This window comes from Microchirus variegatus (assembly GCF_963457635.1).
Source record: "Microchirus variegatus genome assembly, chromosome: 11".
NCBI lineage: Eukaryota > Metazoa > Chordata > Actinopteri > Pleuronectiformes > Soleidae > Microchirus > Microchirus variegatus.
Genome location: NC_139812.1, coordinates 14809454 through 14825867, shown reverse-complemented (window position 1 = coordinate 14825867; position 16414 = coordinate 14809454). Strand labels below are relative to the sequence as shown.

The 16414-nt window shown below is 42.5% G+C and overlaps 1 protein-coding gene across 1 annotated transcript in view; it reads right to left on the bottom strand.

Moving 5' to 3' along the window:
* Positions 1-9428, bottom strand: part of LOC310934236 (signal-induced proliferation-associated 1-like protein 2) — a gene marked incomplete at both ends in the record, with an annotated part of 50880 nt that extends 41452 nt beyond the window's left edge. The window contains 3 exons of the mRNA XM_083897920.1: positions 2769-2957; positions 4480-4613; positions 7865-9428. Of these exons, the coding sequence (XP_083754046.1) occupies positions 2769-2957; positions 4480-4613; positions 7865-9428 (1887 nt within the window). The remainder of the gene's footprint in view (positions 1-2768; positions 2958-4479; positions 4614-7864) is intronic.
* Between the last annotated feature and the right edge of the window lie 6986 nt (positions 9429-16414).

The window sequence follows — 16414 nt, the reverse complement described above, 5'->3', positions numbered from 1 at the left end:
CCTCGTGTATAGTCTCTGTGCTTCTTTTTTTTTGCCGTTTGGCTAGCTTTGTTCATGTGTTTGTTTCCTCCATATTTTACACCTCAAACAATAGAAAAAAGCTGCATCTCCCAGAACGGATCTGCAATTAAAAATATTCTACAAAAAAAAAAATCACAGTCATTTTGTCTCCCTTTCTCTCTCTATCTGCCCAGAGCTGCACTGTTTTGAAAATGCATTTGGTCCCTCTTTTTTTAGACATAAAATATTTAAGTACATGCAGTGTTGGAAAGATACCTTTAGGGAGGAGAGAAATGAGGACAATTCCCTCCCACGAGATCACTGAGACACACCTGAGGGATACAGCAGTGTTTCTGTACACAACATCACCATGACATCTGTCCAAACTGCTGTGTCTCCATGCGGCAAAAATTAAAAAATATGGCTCCCAAAACCAAACTAGCATCAACATAAACTGGAAAAAGCTATTGCTGCTTTGAGGGGGAAGAAGTGGAGAAACGGAGTTGAAAGAATAGAGAAAATCATTCTGGCCACTCCGTGATTTAACTAATCTGCCTTGCATTGTCTCAGCCGGTGGCAGATTATTCTCTTGAACTTGTGGAACAAATCCCATGTAAGGCTGAATTACACTTTAGAGGCAAGCTGTTGGAGTGTTAATCAGCACCACAGCAAAACCTAAAAGGCAGTTTTAGTAACTGGCAAATGTGACACATTTATTCTTTGTTCATGTTATACAGCACGCTACAGTAAAAAAAACGACTTTATTTCGAAGACAAAGTGGCATTAGTTTGGCATTTATTGTGAAGGAAAGATATATAGCCTTTCTCTCGCTTGCTTGATTTTATCTTTATGATCATCATCAAACACTGTTATTTACAGTTACATTTTCTCGAGGCCATCTCAGTTGAACCACTATCTCCACATTCCTTGTTTTACGATCAAGGATTATAAATCTAAGCTGGAAATGATGGTTTTAATTTTTAAACTGTTGTAGCTAATAAACTGTGTTGTGCAAGAATTTCAGATTTCGGTATTTCGATGGAAACAACAGATAGACATTAATGCCTTTCTAAAAAAAAATGTGTATCATTTGTATTTTTTTTTATCACCTAAATACCATCTTAATGCCTTTTCCAGTCCATTTCACTTCACTATGATCTACAGCGAGATCTAAAATACATTCACATATGCTCTGTTCTCGTCTTACATCTGGGGGCCTTTAAACACACACGTGTACATCACTTCATCAAGGATCTCATCTCTGCAGAACTGATCACGGGGACATTGTGAAGGACTCTCTGGCTCCAGGATACTCTCACACACCAGACACAGTTTCAGTTCACACCAAAAGGTAGACTTTTTTTTCCCACACACACACACACTCAAATATCACATGAACAGGCAGGAAAGCACTTACTACGAGAATATATTGCACTCACACAATCAAAAGCGGGTCTGGCAGAAGACCACATTGTAACAACTTCAGCTTTCTCACATAAAAGGTAAATAACAGGATGCTCAAAATACGGAGCATTTGCATGGCTGGCATACAATAAATGATTTGAGCAGGGGTGTATAAAAATCTAATGTCCAAATATAAAGTGCCACTGCCCATTTGGTTTGAAGTCCATGAAGGGAGAGGTGCCAGCTGGAAGAACTGCACTTATTCTGAGCTCTCCTCCTCTAAAAGTGCTTTCTTACATGACTTTATTTACCCCTCTTGCATCTGCAGACGGCAAAGATACGGGGATCGTAGCAGGTAAACAAACTCCCGTATCAGCTCTATGACGTCTGTTGGGAAAAAACATCCCAGAACAGAGTCCCTGTCATCATCTAAAGTGCATTTGGCTTGCTTTAGAGAGGACACAACACTACTCTAATTTACAAAATCTAATATACGAGAGGGACGTGGCTGACACTTTCTATTACAAGAGCCTTTCCCCTGTCAGTTGGAAGGATGGGCTCATGCTAACAAAAGTAATTATGCTAATAAGCAACCAGGTCTCTGACAGTAAGACATGCAGTACAGCACCAGCTAATTCCCCCACACTCTTTCCATCTTGCAGTTTCATTAGATGAGAAAATAAAGGCCTTAAGATCACACAATGAATCCATCTCTGACAACTGTGGATATAGAGAGCCCATATCAATAATAGGCACCTTCTTCAAACATAGATAATGTAAGGTGACATCCCGCACCATCCAGGCAGAATACCAAATCATTCACTCTCAGGTGAAGTAAGTTGTCAAAAGTGAGTTGGCTTGTGCCTGCCTGTCATACGAGTAGAAAACTTGTGCCGAAGTAGTCAGTGCTGCCGGCAGACAGTCTGGGATTTGTATTGATTCTACTTAAGTGTAATATTGGCCATGCTACGCCTCCACTGCCTGTCTTCATCGATAATAAACAGCCCACACATGGGACAAAAGTTCCTATAATCTGAAGTTAATCCCTCCCCAGGTTCCTTATATATAACATAGCTATTGTAAAGAGACAGATAAATCTTAAATACGAAATCTATACTCTCATAACCATGCTGCTATTTATTTATTTTTACTCAATATATTATTCATAACACTGAAGTGCAGTGATGGCTTCAAGATGAAACATGAAACATGATCAGAACATTTATATCACTCTCATATAAGTACACATACACAGCTGCAGTCGGTGGCAAATAATCTTAGATTTACTGGTAACGTGTGGAGAGGGGTTTTCTGTCAAGGGTAACGAAAGTCTGGAGGACATGAGGGCATCTCGATGTACTCACCCCCTGCTCATCCAGCTTCAGGAGCTGCTCCGGGACCTTGGGGGAGTTGAGAGCGAGTCTCAGGCATTGGATATTAAGCTCAGGAATGACATATTCCAGCACTTCTTTCAGCGGCAGGCCACGAGCTGTCCCATGTCTTGCTGTGGATGGAATAGCATCCTCCAGGATGGCTCCACGGAGTGTGGTGAGCTGATGGGAGAGAAGGTAGTTGATTAATCCCCTGCCTGTTCGGTGTCTCAGGAGGTCCATGTGCAATGTGTAGCATGGGATACATTTCTTTCAAAATGTTGGAAAATGTGAACTAGGCTGATGTGCTGAATGTCACAATGTCATTTAATGTGTTGTGGCTTTTTTATTTAGGGCAATGGCTCCATTACAGCTCCATTTATAGACTTTTTATTTTCAATAATTAAGACTGAGGCTAACTGAGGACTAGATGTTTAGTGGACTTTTGCGGTTATGACCGTTAATGTAATTAATATAATATAAATGTTGACCCCAATGACATCAGATCACCCACTCTGTGTCCCTGTTTTGTTGTTTGGAACATCACAGACACATTTTCATCTAAATCCCACCTCCAAATGTACAGTCTGCAGACCTGAACATCAGCAGTCGCTGGCCGTCTCACTGTCTTTCTGAAAGGCAATTTACGGAACAGACTTGGAGGAAGGGAAAGGGAGAGTAAGGGCGGTGAAGCAGGGAGCTCTGAGGCTCAATGACAGCAGCACATGCAAATAGATGCTCCGGTGTTTGGGGAGTTAAAACATTGTCTGCATGCTACTTGCAGGGCTACCATGACCCAGATACATTGTTTTATCGTGGAAGTGGTGCTTCAGACCAAAAATGACAAAAGATATCAGTGACATTTCCCTTCCTGACACATATGTTGCACCTTAATTATTCAGTGGCTGAGACCACACAGCATCAATCAAGGAGAACTTTCTGTCCCACAAGAGACTGCTGTGCGTCTTAGTGGTAGTGGATTAATCATGTTGTGTGAGTGCATGCACATTATGTACAAGCATGTGGAAGTGCAGGCCAGAAAGGCCATGTTTGCATGACTGGCCAGCTGAGATAAAACTGGCCCAGAATCACTGGACACATTAGAGAGCTCGGAGCCGATTTTGGAATGAAGAGCTGTGAGCATCATCCTCGTTTTTTTTTTTTTTTTTCGGAGTACTGAGGCATCCCTGTATTCACTCACTGCTTGACTGAGCTAAATGACCTTAACATTTCTTGCTGAATGCAATATATGAGAAATAAAAGCATGCTCTTGCTGGGGAAACAGCTCTTTTTTTATAGGGATCACGCAAGTTTCTCTCACCATGCATTCATAATAGCTCTACACTTATTTAAGAGTGGGTGATGGGGTGGTGAAGTGGCTAGCATTGTTGGCTCACAGCAATGTCACTGGTTCTGAAGCTGTGTGGAGTTTGCATGTACGCATGGGTTTTCTCTCCGGGTATACCGGCTTCCTTCTACAGTCACAAAACATGCAGATTGGGTCAAGTGGACACTACATTGACTGTTGGTGTGAGAGTGAATGGATGTTGTCTCTGTATGTTGGCACTGCAATGGACTGGTGACCTGACCAAGGTGCATCCCACCTTTAGTCCACAATTACACTCATGTCGAAGATAAAGCATCAGGGAATGATTTAAGAGGTTAAACAATGGAAAGAAAGTGCACATGAAATTATTTTAGGTACCTGACTAGTTCTGAAGGTGACTCGATAGTTGAACTGCATTCCGTCTTTCTCCTTTCCTTCGTCCAACCTCTCCCTCCGGACGCTCACAGCCACAGGTCCCAAATTCTCGTCTACCCCGAAATAGTTTTGATGCTCTGGTGGTGGAACGAGAAAAATCCCAGTTAAACACACATTCAGCGTCACATTGATTGCAGACAAGTTCTCACAACTGAAAAACTTCACCGCTTTTTTTTTTCAACAGAATATCAATTTGCATTAGAGAGTCCATCCATGCAAAAAATGTTTTGTGGACTGGCCAGAGCTCAGCTGCGAAACTGATTACAGAGAGCAGCAGGGGTCCAGTGGAGCTTTGAAATCGACTCACTTTGGATTAGAAACTGGCATGTACTGTGGCAGCACTGGGAAAAGTAAATACATAACTCAAAAACACACCCCTGGAAAATATGACCCACTCTGACCCATCAATGACCCAGATACTCTGCACACCATCCAGCTACTCACAATATACACACTATGAGGACATAGATGTGCTTTTGTTCAGATTTACTTACTTCAGACTTCCATATGCTTACTTCTGAGATTATACATTTATGATCTAACAAAATGCACAACTTAAGATTAGGAGAGAATGTCTTGTGCCTTATCATATCTGGACTCTGGACTCATTTTCCTGACTGGACAATCAGTTACTGCTGCAGTAGCAAAAAGAGTATTTTAACTATGCTGCAGTAAAATGATGCAGGGGTAAAGCTTTGGCTTCAAGGGCATATTTTACAAATTGGGAGAATTGACCGTGCAGGGCGGCAGGAAATATGATTTGAAACAAGGGGAAGTTACATATAAATGTCGGGCAAAGTGGTTACACGGTATGTGCCTCAGACCATGAAGCAAACAAGGTGTTTTGAATATGACTATTTTTCAAGAAAATGGAATGTCAATGTTTACAGGGAAGACTGGTTTATAGTTAGTCATTAATTCAGTGACACCAGATTAGCATTTATTTTGGTGTGGCAATAAAATATCTCCCAAGATTATTCCTCATGCTATATTTTTCCCTTATCCAATTACTTAGTCAATGCCAAGTTAGAGGAAACGTCTCCTAGACATTCTGGCAACCCCATCTCACCTGTTCAGTGTACATGAAAAAAAATGACAATCTCTAATAGGCAGGTTCTCATTAAATTTCCTTTGCGACATTCATGCCCACTGAGAGATGAATCATTTTTCATTTGTGGACACTTGATGACATTTCCATTTTTGTCACCTTCAGGTCACTATGATAATTTGTGCAGTCAAATTATCATGACCTCATGGGCACATTGCCATGAAATCTACTGATTCTAATAATGAGTTTGAACAATTTTAATGGCTGCTGATGGGCTTAGGTTTGAATTGTGGTTAGGTAAAGGTTAGGTATTAGCTGGCTATTGTTAAGGTAAAGGTTGTTTAAGCTCTCCAAATGAATGGAAGTCAATACAGTGTCCTAAAAAATCTGTGCAAACCTGTGTGTGTGTGCGCATGCATGCGTGCTTAGGGCATGGACAGGAGCAGAGCTTTGCACACGCACAGCAGTGCCTTGAGCAAACACTCCCTAATCCAGGCTAAATCCAAGGAGAAATACCTGGATTCAGCAGACAAAAGAAAACACCTCAGCAGGGGCACCGCACTGACATTTGTCAAGAGATTTATGCACAAGTTCAGCTACGGCATCTATGCCGCATAGAGCATGCATTTTAAATACACCAGTTCTCGTCATGGTGGCATCAGCGTGGTGGCAACTCACATATCAGCATGAATAATAAATGTACTGTGTGGAGGCAACACAGGGTTAACCATCTGAGGAATGCATGGCTTGTCAAGGACAGTAGACTGGGGGGAAATGCTCTGTGAGGCATAAGGTCAAATGGTGGTAGGAGAGCTGTCTGTGCATATGAGGCCAATGGGCATCCGGATACTGAGGGCAAAGAGAGAGAGTGTAGTCTGCAGTGAGAAGCTTTTCACCATCACAAGCCCTTAACGTGTCACTGGTGCTCGTCATTGCTGATGACATTTTGCCAAAGGTTCCAAAATGGATGACTTTGAAGCTCAAAACCTAAATTCAAGGTGCATATTTCCATACACGGTTCATGTCCATATTGTATGACTACCTGCATACAATATGTGACCATGATCAGTTTGTAACCAAGGCTTGGCTAATGGGTGTAAATGGATGGGAGTCTTGGGAGAACCACTCCCATCGCTAAGTGAAGCAAAGCGTTGGACAATCAATGAGATCAATGTTCAGACCAGGTTGATAAAAGCTCATCTTAATGTGGTGACATGCTGTCAAGTTTGTGTGAGTGTGTGTGTGGACGTGTGCCTTTGTTTCTGGTGAAGTGGAGGTGACGACATACTTGTCACTCCAATAAATCACCTCATGAAAAAGGGCAAGGGCTACATCCACGCAGTGAAAAAGGCATCTCCCATGAAAACGTAAAATGTTTAAACTAAAGTGACAGCAACGGGGCATGTCAATTATGCATTGACCTGTATTGCCACAGAAAAAAGATTGAATACATAATACAGCTACACCAGTTTGGGGATGAGTGGGGAATGTGGCCACATTGCAAAGTAAATGATTACCATACTAATGTATAATGGTACAATGGTATCATTAACCTTGATTGAACCCGGAGTTAGGTTTCACACTCGCAAAGAGGGATTTTTTAGAGAGTATCTTTTTTTGAAGAAGTTCAGGCATGTGTGGGTGTGAAAGGTGAAGCAGCTGTTTTTCTAAGGGGGCTTAAGAATGAGTAATTCTATCTGCTGAGAGCAGCAATCACAAACGCAGACAGTGGAAACAACAGATATGTATATTGTGGCGATGGGTTAGGGGTGGCATGGTATTTCCACCACCAGTCACTTAGGTGTTTTAATGAGGGACGCTGGGACCTTGGCGTAGTTTTGCTGACCCTAAAGTTTCATGTGATGGGGTCCTCACACCCTTGCGGCCCCCACGGGGAACAGCTGCACTACAGCCTCTCACTCACCTCTCTCTTCTCACATGACTAATCACAGCTTCTCTACAGGGTTCAGGCTAATATCACAAGGAGGACATGACTGCTCCTCTCCCGAGGAAGTGAAACACACACCCCTGCACCATACACAAGCCTGCTATTGTTCTGGACCTTATTTCATCTGCTCCTACAAAAATAACTGGGCCGTCCAGATATCCGACTCCATGTGCAAAGGCTGTTCCATTTGGGAACATGCACACAGCAAAGTCCATAGTCTTTTTTTCAGGAAATGAACTTGGCCTGGAAAGTTTATTAATTCTCAGCAGTGTGTCACACAATACACTATTTGTATAATACTATATAATTGCTGCATTGCTGCAATTTCTTACCTTTCCCATAAAAAAACTTGTGGTAGTAGTATGCTCCAAGGTCAATGTGTTCAATGATGTAGCGTTTGACCTTCTCCCTGTGAATGGGTTGATTTTCTCGAGGCACCTCCAGTACAGAGACTCCTGCATTGGTGCAGTGGGAACTTAAAGATGACTCAAACGAGCAACTCTCCGACATACCAGTGTAGTTGGCACTGTTTACTCTGGAGAGGGAGATCTTTCTCTCGCCTTCACCACCAATCTCATTGCGAAAGTGTGGGCAGGTCAGCACTAAGTTGTTACTCTTCCCATCCCCATCGTCAACATCGAGGTTCTCTTTGGGGTTCAAGTCCTCCCTACTGCCAAGAGGGGACTCAAACATGGGGGCATTTCCACTGCTACATCCTACTGCTCCACCATCCGTTCCTGGTACAGTTACAGGTCCTGGTACAGTTACAGGTCCAGGCCCAGGTCCAGGTCCAGGTCCAGGTCCAGCTCCAGCTCCAACTATAGCCCCTAAACCAGCTCCAATGCCAACAGCTGAGGCAGCTGAAGCCCCGGTAGTTGTGTTTTTTCTCTGGCTCAGATTAGCTCGGCTTGCCACCGCTTCACTGATGTTAAAAAGAACACTCTGGACATCATAGTGGGAAAAGCATTTTTGAAAGCTGAGTGGTCGCCGGTCATCCTCTAACGAGAGCCGCAAGGCATCACTCTCACTCTTTATGGTCCGCAATTTCCTGAACAGAGATGTTTCAGATGATTCCGATTTGAGACGCCTCATGAAAGACTTCTCCCGCTCCCGGCTGTATAGTAGAGAACTGTCTATGTAGTCATAGCCTGGAATGTGGACTATCTCGCCTCTAGCTATCTGGGCTGCTGTCTGCAGGCTCGGGGAGAGGGCGGCATCACCACAGCGCAATAACTCAGGGAAACCCATAGGCGGTATACTACGGTGGTCCAGGGTGTCCACTCGATAGCCCTTAAGCATGGTGAAGAAGCCATCCCCAGTTAGGCCCTGGCGGTCTATAGAGGATGTGCTGCCATACTCACGGTGCAGCGAGGCTCCAGTGTTCGGGTTGACAGCATCCATTATGTCCTCAGAGTCAATGTCACTTATGGTGACATCACTGTTGCTGCGTTGACGGACAGGGTGAAGACCCTTCTGTGGGGAGTGGCAGAGGAGGTCGCTGAGTGTGTATTTGTCCGAATAGTCTACTTCCAGACAAACTGCTTCACCCTGCTCTAATAATTCCACAGTATGCTCCTGCTGGCCATTCTGAAACACTGGAATCACACTCTGATAGTTTGGTGAAGGCCGTCCATCCCACCCATCTTTCCTTGGTGGCCAGTCTGTCACCCTAGCCCTGACGCCCATTTTAGGCATGGCAGGAGTGCCATTTGTTTTGCCTGAAACATCAGGTTTCCCCTGCATATTGGAGGTTGGTGGTCCCATGCTACCATTCAGGGCTTTGAGTTTCCTGCTGAATAACTCCTCAGACTGCATGGCTCTGGTGTATTCTTCTGGGCCTCCCACAGTTCCCACAAGGTTTGATTTGTTATCTGTCACAGGGCTCAAAATACTCATATCCTGTTGGCAGACTCCTTGAAGAGTAGACTCCTTGGACCCTTCATTACATCATGTGATTTGCTCACTGGTGAGTGGATGGGGATCCTCTTTCCTAAGTCAAAGAAGCAGCCGTCATCATAACTCAGAGAGGGCAACTGGCACCACGTTCGACACACAGCATTTGGATGACAAGGACGTGTCTGAGGAGTGCTCAGGCACAGCCAAGTGAAGCCTTCTCACAGCGTGTCACCAATGGAGGACAGGAAGAGTTGAATCTATGGTAGAGAAACAAACAGAAATGTATGTTAACACAGAGTGAGTGGGTAACAGCACAAGTGTGACATTTTTATTTAAAACATGAAAAAGCAGTTTGCAATCCATGAAAAACAGCACAAAACACATTATGTTTCATTCGGCTATAAAAAAATTATCACACTGCAGACTGGAATATTTGTACCCTGTTATAAACACCCACCACAGTGTATGTAGGACTGAATTAGTTCTGGAACAATGTACACTCTACATAGTACATTGTAGAGCATATCACTGAATGCAGTCAATTAGCATATTTGAGAGGAGTTGGTGACATTATGGGTTTATAACAAGATAGACGTAAAACTTTGTTGGTGCTTCCAGCCAATGCAAAACAGATGGCAGTGAAGCAAATTACACCAACAAGAGGCAGATGTTCAGCTAAGTGTTCACATGTACCAAGATCTCATCTAACTGCTCGCAGCCTCATCAAGCCTGGATATTATACAGTAGGGATGGTGTTGCATATTCAGCACTGATTCCACATCGCCTTTCAATCTGATGCAGTTTGTTGGTTGGAAAATTAACAAAAGGCCTGACGAGGTTTAATGGATTTGACAATTAAAACAGAAATATGAGAATTTCATGGGAATATCGGGTTGAACTCCTCTAGAGAATCTGTAGAGGAGAAAGATAGTGAATTTTACATTACTACTCTATTCTGATTTGTTGAGCTCTGGAAATAGAACAGGCAAAATCTGACATCAGCAGTTTTATTCATTAAACCGAACATCTGAGGACAGACAGAAGTAAAGTGAAAACACTCCGTCCTCTCCTTGTAAAAGTCACCTTTGGGGAATTTACAAAGACAACTTTATAACTGTAAGTTGCCTTGCAAACCAGCCTTATCCCAGTTGGGAGAAATATCTCCCCATTTGGATAGTCCCTTCTAATGTTCACTAAATTTAATCTGTCTTCAAAATATGACCATTAACAGACAAATTTCCATACATTCTTACAAAAATCCAAATGTCATTTTCAGATTTTTCATGACAAGAGACACTCAAATTATTTTGTTATTTTGTTGGACTTTTTGTCTGTTTGCTTAAGGAACTGAATATTTAAAGTTCATAAAAGATGCTCATAGGGAGACTCAGAATGGCACTCGACAAGCTGACTGCCAACTAAACCGGAAACCATCTAATTCTAACACGCATACTGCCACCTAGTATAGTGGAGGCAGGTACACTTCATTCAATAAATTGATTTCCCACTAGTGCTTGCATAGTGAAACAAGGACAATAGTCCAACTGACCGGTGGGGACTAGCCATAACCGTAACTCAACTTGCATGGAAACGTACTGACCGAGTGCAAAAGGAAATGTGTAGCTCGAGAAAACACCAGCACAACATTCTTGTCCAATCGATCAAATCACAAGCCATTAGGTGTAGTGTAGGTCCTGTGGGGGCCAAGTGAGTGAGGTGTTACAGTGGATTTATCTCCTCTGACTTATGCATGGAAGCTTACACCACATCATGTCATGCCAATAAAACAGTACTGCAAGTTCTACTGTATTGACCCAAATGCTTTTTTCTTGCTCTTTGGGGCTGGTGGTGTGCCTCATTTCTCCTAGTATTGCAATAATGTGCAAAAATGTTAGAGTAACCAAGTAAACTCCCCCCACCCCCCAGAGAACAGGGTTTTATGCTTGAGATACGCTGTTAAAGCTATTGCCTGTGTTAAGGTTTCACTGAGAATGTTAAAGTTGGGGCCAGTGCCTCAGTCTTTAATTCAGTTCCATCCATCCACTGGCCTTAAACATGATCTCCTCTGTTTCAAGACAACTGTTTACATGTCTCTGTCATTTGCTGTTAAGGAAGAGGATGAACTATTTTAGGAAGAAAATGTGGGCCATATCAAGATTAGCTTCAAACCAGACGAAAATGCTCTTGGGACGAGTCATTGACAGTGTATGATGAAGTATGCAGCTCTGCCAGGGCCAAATAAAGGTTAATGCATGCATGACCCAAATGTGTAGGAATAAACTGGTATATGAATATCTTCTTAGTTATGCTCATTGCTAAACTATGCAATCCCTTCTCTCATAACAGACTGGTTGGTTATGAATAAAGCTTCATTTCCAAGCAACAAGCCATCGGCACAGTAGCATCACTGTATTTAACACAATGCTTTGAGAGGACAGCAGAATATTGTGCCACCATGTGCATGCATAATGTAGCAAAAAAAACTGTTGTGGGCAATATGTTTGTCTGATGAAGTCGACACATAATGAATAATGGATTATATATCTGGCTGCATGTGATGAAGGCCAACGCCACTCATTTTCAATGGAGACAATGACTGAGCAAAACAAAGACCAAAGCACCTTGATTCTTTATCATTTTTAAGTAAAGCAAATAAAGCTAAAACACAACCTAATTTGGTGCTTGAATTACAAAGACACATACCGATGTGCGAGTGTAATCTGTAAAAAGTGACATAGTGTGCTTATATCTTTGGAAAACTATCACAACTGGTGTCAGGCAGTGTCCATCTCAGGTACTTTTCTCAGACCATAACCCCAATGTCAAGCATTGACTGAGCACTGTCATTTTACCCTTACAAATGGAGCAAGTGACAGCTAAATGTGCACCCCATGTGTAGAGTGCTGACACAAGCAGAGGTTTTTACAGACGCCTGAGAATAGTAAGAACAAAGAAAGTGACATATACTGTTATCTCAAGGTGGAGCGCTCGCATTTGCCCGTGTTGAGCAGCTCAAGGAGTTAGAGGGGAGCAGGTGTGCTCTGAAAAATGCTTGTAAAAGCACATTTAATTTTATTTTCACTCCTGGCTGTGTAATATAGCATACTAGTTTTGGATCTCTTTCCCACTGCTTGTGGATTCAAAGGAGAAACACAAGTAGGAGACAATTCTGTTTATGTTCCCACTGGTTAGCCTCTCACTGACTGTGTTGCAACTTGAGGTCAGGAAAGGGTGAACTGGCCTTTATTTCATGTTGAGGACAGGACGGGATAAACCACTGAACTTGCTGGTCTGTGTTTCACTTTCCTTCCCTCTTTCCCTGACAGGGTGATTAATGGACACTTGTGCTGTGTCTTGTTCCACATCCAACCCCCTACATCCTTAACCAATGGAGAGTGTCACAAGCTACTTGGTCAGCAGAATCTATCTTCTGTATGACCTGAGGGAGGCTGTTTTCTGTCCTTTTTCTTTGTGGCTGTGTGTGCAAGCGGGGGCAGCAGATAGAGGGTGGACAGTGTGCTCTGCTAGCAGCCCTCTATTACTGGAGTAATGCATCGCCATTATGGGTGTTTAAGACACAAGGCCTGGTGAACAGAGAGGAGAGATGTAGAAGGAGAGATGGGAGAGGAGAGGCCTAATTACAGTAATGAACTCATTTTCTGTCTCTGATGTTAGATAGTCTGTCTTTCATCTTGGTTCATCCAGAGACGAATGGCCCAGCAAACCTACCAGGTCTTAAAATAAGCTTCTGACATTGTGGCCTGATTAAAGACCAGGCAGATATTAATACACTGTCAGACAAAAAAAATCCTGTGATTAATGCATTACTATCACGGATTGGCCATGTCACCAGAGCAGGACACATGACACATGATGTCAGTTGAATCTGGGAAACTCACTAGACTGACTTCTCATTAGTCACATCGACAACTCCTACACAACTGTCTGGGAGAGGAGGCTGTGGATGCCCCTAAAATATATCAACTGTAGTGAGTGTTGTGAACACTAAAACTAATCCACTTAGATGGCTACAAGAACTTCAGGCACATTATGTCATGCTCAAAAAACATGTACAGACAAGCATGTCGTTAGCCTGTTAAAGAAAATATTTCAGTAACAAATGCCAAATCCTTTACATGCCTGATTTGTTAGGAACAAGGCTCGTTTCTGGCAGCACTGTTTCTGTGAAAAGTCACACATGTCACATTATGACACATCTTTGACCCTTCACAATAAACTAGTTCTGCATGAAGTAATGCAGGAAAATATTGTGGCACAGATTGAATAAATTGGGTGTCACAAAGAAATCACATGTGTCTGAGTAAAATATCAATATTTGCATACGTATGACCATCACAGGACCAATTTAGTTGCACAATTTTTTCTGGTTTACATCGCATAAATGCAGAGTAAAGAAAAACAATTGTGTTATGTGTGTCATATCATTCAGTATCAGTGCACTGGCAGAGCTGAAGCAATACCATGTTGTGAACGAAAACGCATTACTTTCTCATTAGAACTTTCACATTCCTTTAAAATGTGGCACACCGTCCAGCCTAGTGCACCTCAGGTCAAAGTCAAACATGTTTATTTAGCCCCAAACAAGCTGCAAGGCCACTCTGAGGCGTGAGGTGAACCCAGACCTGTGATCTTGGCCAATAACCTTAAATATAACCTTCAGATATTGCACCACATTAATTCTCCTCTATTCTCTCCGCAAGCAGGAAATAGAGGTAGCCAGCCTCGTCCCCAACACGGCATCGACCTTCAGAGATGAGGCCGAGCCATGATGCAGTCATCCTCCCCTCCCTCAGCCAAATTAGGACTGCAGCACAGGTTAGAGGCCAAGACAATTACACCAATTTTCCAGCTCATGGACTTCATCATAGTGAGTCGGGCAGCATTACTATGTGAAATAAAGCCACAAGTACTACACAGTTATAACTGTATCCATTTTACTACACTGTTGTTTACACTGTCTAATATTTTGTGTTGAGAGGCTGCAGGCAGTGTCACACAGAGTTTATGATTAACATAGAGGAAGGAAAAACTCTTAAGTGGAAGGAAAATAAACCTGAAGGCACGTTGATTATGCATCACTGCCCATGATTTGATTCCTCAATGAACATACATTAAAGACAACGAATCACAATCCATGTCATTCCACACTCAAATCCGATCACAATTGTGCTGCACGCTGTGTTAGTGTTTCACCCTCAGAGAAGTTGATTTGAAACAACGTGGGATCTCTGTTTTCAATACTGAATTGTGAGCAGCTGTTCCAACCTTGTGGTGGGAATGGGAGGAGTAAAGGCTATGGTTTTGGCTGGGACAGAAATTAAATTCATCACACTTACGGCAAGAGTAAGAGGGGTATAACTATAACCAGACACGAGTATTGGCAATTTACACGTTTCTGCTGTGTTTCTGCTTCACTGGAGCAATTCCTAGCTTTACCTAGGGTATTGCAAAGAAGAACAGAGGAGTGAAAGTGGTAGAAAAAAGACTGGGAATTGGGCCAAACCTTGCTCAAAGACACTCATGCAATTACACCACAGAACCAATTAATTGGGCGATGTTATCCCTGCAAGTTCATTACTGGGGCCTGGGAAACCAGGCAAACCATCTTCTCCAAGTGCCTCCATTACAGGAAAGGACAATTGTAAAGGGGTGTTAGGCTGGTTTGTGTGTTTTGTGTGTTCTTTGTGTATCACAGCTCCCACCAAAAGAGGCCACAAAAGCGTGGACCAAAGAAAAACCAAAAGCACCATTCATATTTTTCCCTCTTTCATCTACTGGTCCCTCAATGTAACCTCGCAACAGGGAGGAATCTCCCACCAGCTGACACTCAAATTAGTACGGATAGTAAAGCCCTGCCATTATTGGCCAGACCCACGCCTTCCTGTTAACTCACTATTTCTGAGGTGATAAGAACCCAATCATTTAACTCCTCCCTCTCTTATTGTGGCCAGACCACCTACCAAACACATCCAAGTGCCAATATTGCCTGCAGGGTGTAATGCTGAGATTTGAATGGTCAGTGTGAATGGAGGGTCACACCCTCAGTGGGAGGTAGGAAACAAATGAAATGAGTTCCAGTCAGCTGCATTACCAAACCAAATCTGTGGAATCTCACCACAAAACATATCTAACCCAGTTCTGTAAAGAATGTTTTGCCATGAATGGGAATTAACCATGGATTATTAACATTTATTTGGGTTAAGTGGGATTGCCTAAGTAAAAACCCACAGAAAATGAAAAACAATAATATGTCGCTGGTGATAGGTGGCATTTCGACAGCATCATCCTTATACAGTGTTAGTGGCAAAAAAAGGACACCATTGCGTCAAAATTGTCCAGATCATCTTCAACTTCAACCACATTAGACCACATGCCACCCTGTATCCCACTCTTTCCTTCTGGAGAACCACTTTCTGCCATGTTGAGCTCTGGTCTATTCAATTTGAACTCATTTGGCTGTAAAACATGGGTGAGTATGAGACCAAAAAAACTTAATTCTGAAATGAATAGATACACCAGCTACAGATGCACTATAAGCTCATTTTGACTAAATTGCAAATTGCAATTGTTTGATCCTGGCACAACTTTATAGAAACAAAAAGGGCATGACTGCTAAATCCACTGGTTTTGTATTTTAAATGGAAAGGCTGCTGGCTCTATTTTAGTTTTAAAAATCCATGGCAGTACTTTCAAAAATGACTCTTTAGGCTTTAGGTGCTCCAGAACTCCGGGGTAGAGTGGATGGCAGGTGTTACTAAAACAGATTTGTTTTAAAATGAAAATCAGGAGTGTGGATAATGTAGCTAATGTGTTTGGAATAAAAAAAGAGGGATAGAAGTGAAGCATGTTGCGCATGATTGTTGAGAATGTGTGCCAGCTATTTTGATTATGTGCCAAAAGCAAGTGACCCTTTTCATTAACAGTGTTGTGAAGCTAATTATCATGTCCAAAAAATCTATTTATGA